Genomic DNA, 6,309 nt, shown 5'->3' on the forward strand with positions numbered 1-6,309 from the left:
ATCTGCTGTCTTGAGTTTATTTAAAATTGTCATAATATTTCAAACTAAATTAATAGTAATGCTAAATCAAAATACAATTGTATGACTTAGAATACACCACACATTCATTGTTTTTCTTTTTTTTATAAATGCATTGACCTAAACTTAATATAAGTTAAGATGTTCAAAAATAAATAAATTACAAAGCAATCACAATGATAATCTTGGAATGAACACTATTTTAAATTAAGTTGATGTAAAATTTGAGTCCTAGTGTTAAAAACATTTGGTCTTCTTTTTTATGGCCACTCATCTATCTGTTTGGCATATTCATAATCGTGAACGGTGTGGAAAGACAAACCATCTCCCTCCGGTTTATGCCATGATGGTAATAATACCGTACGCCAAAATGTCCTATAAAATGAGGAATTTATTATATATAACTTGTTAAATTTTTTGTATATGTTTAGATATACCTTCCCCTAACTAAACCCAAAAATAAACGCCAATTCTTTTTCGGTCCAAAATTATAGGGATTGTTGTACGTCTTATTCTGTGCCTGGTAACGTTTACGTTCCGATTGGTTTATATGAGCCTCAATACTGGTCTCGCCACGTGTAATTAGCTTTGCATGCCAGCTGCAAAGTGTACCCAAAGCTATTACCACTGCCACACACATAAATGCCATAAACCATAAGGCACGGCGGCGTGAGGCAAAATGGGAACTGTCACTGCCCTCAAACAGCTCTGGAGGGGTGGGTAAATTATGCTGGGCGGGCAGAAGTAAATCTTCATCGTACTCATTTAAGTGGGTCTAAAATAAAATTTTATTTTTTAATTATAATTATTCTAAAATTAAATTATTAGTTCTTACCACCGGAATAATATGTCCACTCAAGTTTAATTTCACCGGCTGTCCTTCCAATGGTTCCGTTTCAGTCCAATTTTCACCATGATCCAACCATAGATATTTATAACCAATTTCAATACCAAACAGTATTAAAAATAGACACCCCAGTGTCGTGTAGAGCATATAGAGAAAGAAGTAACGATGATTGCCATAGCCAACGCAATTGTTAAGCCAAGCTAAGCGATGAAATTTGGAAGGGAAGGCAACGAACGAGAATATAAAGATATACCCATTATTATTTTAAAATTTATTGAATAAATTTTCAATGATCCTTTAATACAGAAATTGTGTAAATATAGCTTGATTACGAAATGTATATGGATGAACATGAATCAATATTATTATTACTTTATCCTGATCAATGATATACTTTACTTGTTCTAAAATTTAGAATGTAGCCTGACAACTCATTTAAAAATGAACCCTATACCCTTTGAAAATGAACCCTAGACGCTAAAAGAAGAAAAACCTTTGTGAGGACTTCTATAAACCAACGAACTTCAACACGGCTTCTATAGACAAAATACTTTATACTCAAACTTGTCAGAATGTCGCCCTCAGAACTTCGACTTCTGTGAACCATTTGCACTCATTAAGTTGTCGATGGAAAAACATGCAATGAAGCGTTATTTTGGTTGATCCAGCCAGTAGTTATATGATTGTATCAAAGATTAAGCCATATATGGCTATGTACACACAAATTAATAGCGGAATCGCAAAAGGCTCATTATATCAGTTATGACTCCTAAGATCATTTACAGTTACTTGGATAACTGTGGTAATTCTAGAGCTAATATATGCATTGCAAACATTGACATTTGGAACGTGTGATTTTATTAGGCCAAAACCAAGCGATCGTTGATCGTTTATATGGTTGAACTTTAGATAACTTGCAGGTTGTATGGTCTCGTATCTAGGATGTAGCCTGACTACCCGTTTAGAAATGAATCCTAGACCCTAAAATACGAAAAAAATCTTTAATAGATAGATGTAGCCTGACTGCTCATTTAAAAATGAATCCTAGACTCTAAAATACGAAAAATTTCTTTAATAGATATGTGTTTTGGGAATGTGAGCGATACGCAATTGAAGAATATTGAACCATGTCAATATGCCGACCTGAGAACTTCTACAGGATGCCTGTAAACCATTTTCATTCATTAAGTTGTCGATGGAAAATCCTGCAGTAGTTATATGATTGTCTCAAAGATTAAGCCATACACGTCTATGTACACACGAATTAACAGCGAAATCGCAAAAGGCTCATTATATCAGTTATGGTTCCTTACTCGCAGATCGTTAACAGTTACTTGAATAACTGTAAACACGGACCTTTTGGTCTAAGCTAAACCCAAGCTATCGATGATAGTTTATATGGTTGAACTCAAAATAAATCGGGAGAATAGTAAAGAGGGGAAACGTATTTTCAGCAAAAAGAAGAAAAAACAAAAACAGGTGAGCGGGAGTAAATTGAGATATACAAGAGTCAGAACGAAGTCTGGAAATTTTCCCAACAAGTAAAACACCAAACCGAAGGCTTTGGCGTAGGCACATCCTCCTGTAGAGATGAAGAAGGAAATCTGGTGACAGATACAGACATCGTTTTGGGGATCTGAAAGGAGCATTTTGAAAAGCATCTGGTATCAAATAATGGCGGCGAAGAAGATACCCCAGAACCAATAAGGGATGACAGTAAAGAGTGTATACCACGTAGCCAAGATGAGGTCAGAATAACAATCAATCTGCTGAAGCATAAAAAGCAGGAGGTGCCGATGGGTTACCAGCTGAACTATTCAAGACAGGTGATCAGATGCTAGTAAGGAGCATGCACCAGCTGATTAGTACAAGTTGGCTAGAGGAATGCATGCCCAATGATTGGAACCTTAGCGTCCTGTGTCCGGTGCACAAAAAGGAGACAAGGAGATATGTGCCAACTATAGAAGAATAAGTCTCCTTCACATCGCATATAAAGTGCTATACAGCGTACCTGCTGAAGAACTACAGCTTCGAGGTAGTTAAAAATGTTTTATACCTTGGTATCGCCAAAAATAAAACTAATGACATCAGTTTTGAAATTCGGAGAAGGGCAGTGTGGGCCAACAAATGCTACTATGGTCTAAGTAAGAAAGAAGGTCACCTCTCGCCAGACCAAACTCACATGGATCTGAACCATTGGTACTTGCGCAAGGAGATGAGGCAGCTCTTGGAGTGTTTGAGAGAAAATGTCTCCAAAGGATCTATAGGCCAATCTGCGTTGACGGCGAATATCGTCGTCGAATGTATTTATGTACGTTATTCCTATTTAAAGCAGCTTTAGTGTTCTTCATCGAGTCTCCGGTAAAATTACGTTGATGAAATTAGAGTGATTAAAGTAGGCTTCAAATGCCTGAATATTTTGTGCATGAAATAATTAAATAAGATCTCTACTTTCATTGGTTTTTAGATCAAGAGGTAATGATTAATAGAATCAGTTTGTGGGCATTAATATTACGACGCGATAGTGAAATTCAATTCAAATCTTTGTCATTTGCCAAAGATTTTTTTCATTAATCAAGAAGGAAACTTAGAGGTTCGAGGGCGATCATATACAGCCCTAGTTCTAACCATAATAGATGCCAGCAGGTCCAGCCTATGGACCAATACTACGTGAATGCAGTTCTCGGATTCCATCCATAGCAGCGGAATTACGACAACTGCCTAAAAAACGAAAGTAGTTTAGCTCAAAAATTAGGATTGTGCATCCGCAGCATTTCTGTCGGCACACCGTCTTGTTTTTATTCTGTCTTTCTGTCTCCATACCCTACATTGGCACCGCTGGACTTCTATCCAGTATTTCCTGATTATCATTTCATTCCAATATTTTCCAAATTCTATTTCTCCCATTTGTTATTATTTTTGATACATGAAACCACTGTATAAATTCATGGTATGTTACTTATTTTCAGCATCTCCAAAAAAAACATCGCATCTCAAAACAAACAAAGAACCATTACCAACATAACATGAGTAAAATACAATACAACAAAAATGTTTTCTCCCTTTTTAGCAATAGTTTATGTACTTTGAGATTTTTCCATTAACGTAAGTTCTGCAGAAAATTGTAAACATAGTTTTACACGCGTGCATTCTTAAGGTATCGTTGACCATCCATTCAAAACAAGTTTTTGTTACTTTTGTTTGCGGTATTGAACTTGATCTTGAACTTGGGTATATGTACACAAACCCATTACCACATATGGAAAGTTACAGTGCTTGGTCAATCTATAAAAGGCTTAGCTTTGGTACTCTAACAAGGATAGTTTGTTAAAGAACCTTAAAGAAAAAACATCGTAACGAGAAGTGAATAAATAAAGCTCAAGATGAAGGTAACATTTTTTAAAGAAAATAAAAAATAAATAAATTCCTACTCCATTGCAGCTAATTTGTGTATTTATGCTGCTTATGATTCAATACATTTGGGCTGCCAGTATCCTGCTACCCTTAACAACTATGGTGCGTACACCCCAACATGATACGGCGATTGTGGAAAGTTCACGGATTAATGGTAATTTTGCCTACAGTACTGTGGAGGGTCATGCCTATGAGACATTGACACCAATAATTGGTCATATTATTGCCCCAGATCCCTTAGCACCAGCTGTGAGCTACGTTTACGTGGAAAATTAGTAGAAGTGAATGTGTATGGAAATCTTAAGATGTAAAATGAATGATATAAATAATGGTGACATGAATAAATATTATATTTGTAGATGTAAAATTTAATGAGTTTTCTATTTCAAATACTTACGACAATGATGATCCATTTTGAGTATGCACTTATTACAAACTGAGCAATGATGGGTACGTGGTGGTTTTGGGGAAATACATTTTTTGCAAATGCCAACGACTTCTTTCAAAGAGGCTCCCTGGAAGAAAGGAAACAAACAAAAGATTTAAAAATATTGAACAATTAATTTTTTTCAACAATTATCACAGCAATATGCGTGGATTTTTTAAAGTCTAATTCATTCAACAATTTTTGCTTTTGGTGTGCTTGTGTTTCTCTCAGTTATGGTTTTGTACTTACCTCAGGAGGTTCTCCGGCTGGTGTTATAACCGCCATGACATAATGAAATACAACATTAAGTAACAGCCAATTACCAATTATGAGGAGGATAACAGTGACAGTTGGACTTTTTTCCCACCAAAATGGAAGTCCGATCCAATAGGCAATACTAACAACGGCAGTGGTTAATAAGGCAACGCCAACAACAAAAAACTGCAATAATTAAAAATAGGATTCTTCATTAAAAAAGGGGAAACATTTTGTCAAAAACTAAAGTCAAGTTTAAGGGCCGATCGCGGAACGTATTGGAATTGAATAAGCTATAGGGCATAATTGCGATATAATTTTTGGCGAAAGCTTCTGGCCTGAGATGTAGGCCTTCCAAACTTCGCTGGGAGTTTTGTAATTCCCACTCGTTGTAGAATTAGCTTTGTCAATATTTAAAGTGATTAATGCCTGATTAGAAGAAATCCCGATTCCTCTGCAATTTGGCTTTCTAAGTCAGGTATATTGTCATTTAGAAGGATATTCCAGTTAGACAGGTGGTGGGATCTGTCCATAGAAGAAAATCTGAAAAACCAGTCACCATCAACAACTTTTATTTCAAAGGATATTTTGTTTATACAGTATAAACTTGATAATCCGGACCTCGACAATCCGGATTATTCGGTAATCCGGACTGCATTTCACAACCCATTGCGTATCCTATAATCCGGATTGATTGACCTATTTGACTCAAAAATCCGGATTGTAAAGATACGTTACTTTTTATTTTAATAAAAAAATCGTTGCAAATTTAATTGAAAATGGTACCTATTATATTCAAAGTTCATATTTTTGAAATGAATAATTTTCATTTTTAATAAAAACATAAAAATAATTAAATTATCACCAAATTAATATAAATTTAAACCAATTAATAAAACTCGATAATCCGGAAATCTCGGTAATCCGGATTGGGGTCTGCAATCAATTATCCGGATTAGCGAGTTTTTACTGTATTTGACCTTCAAAAAATAAAACATAAGTGGGATAAGGTTTTTATATGGGGACTATATCTAAACATGGATCTATCGAAAATGTTAAGTGTCGCTTGTCTATGCTCAAGTCATGGGCTACAAATTCCAGGTCATAAATGTAAATCAGCTCTGTTTTGTTGGGTTCCATGACATAGCAACACCTATAAGCAAGACCCCTTCTTAGCTACGATCTTAAGAGGATTCACAAACTTATAGCGAGAAAGCAAAAACCAGATGGAACAACAAATCATCGTTTAAATGTCCGAAACGAAATCAGCACCTCAGCCCATTGTGTAAAAGCAATAGGGCTGCTACAACAACAACAACAAATCTGGATGGAAAACCTCAAAATCTAT

The 6,309-nt window shown here is 35.5% G+C and overlaps 1 protein-coding gene across 1 annotated transcript; it reads right to left on the reverse strand.

Moving 5' to 3' along the window:
* Positions 1–271: 271 nt before the first annotated feature.
* LOC133330213 (palmitoyltransferase ZDHHC16-like) lies at positions 272–5,147 on the reverse strand (the record flags this gene model as incomplete). Its single annotated transcript, XM_061538678.1, has 5 exons — positions 272–393; positions 456–793; positions 854–1,065; positions 4,677–4,794; positions 4,956–5,147. Coding segments are annotated over 5 exons (975 nt in total), but the record flags the coding sequence as incomplete, so codon positions are not given.
* Between the last annotated feature and the right edge of the window lie 1,162 nt (positions 5,148–6,309).

This window comes from Musca vetustissima, unplaced genomic scaffold (assembly GCF_032173495.1).
Source record: "Musca vetustissima isolate MV318-11 ecotype Yass unplaced genomic scaffold, APGP_CSIRO_Mvet_v1 utg59468, whole genome shotgun sequence".
NCBI classification, from domain to species: domain Eukaryota; kingdom Metazoa; phylum Arthropoda; class Insecta; order Diptera; family Muscidae; genus Musca; species Musca vetustissima.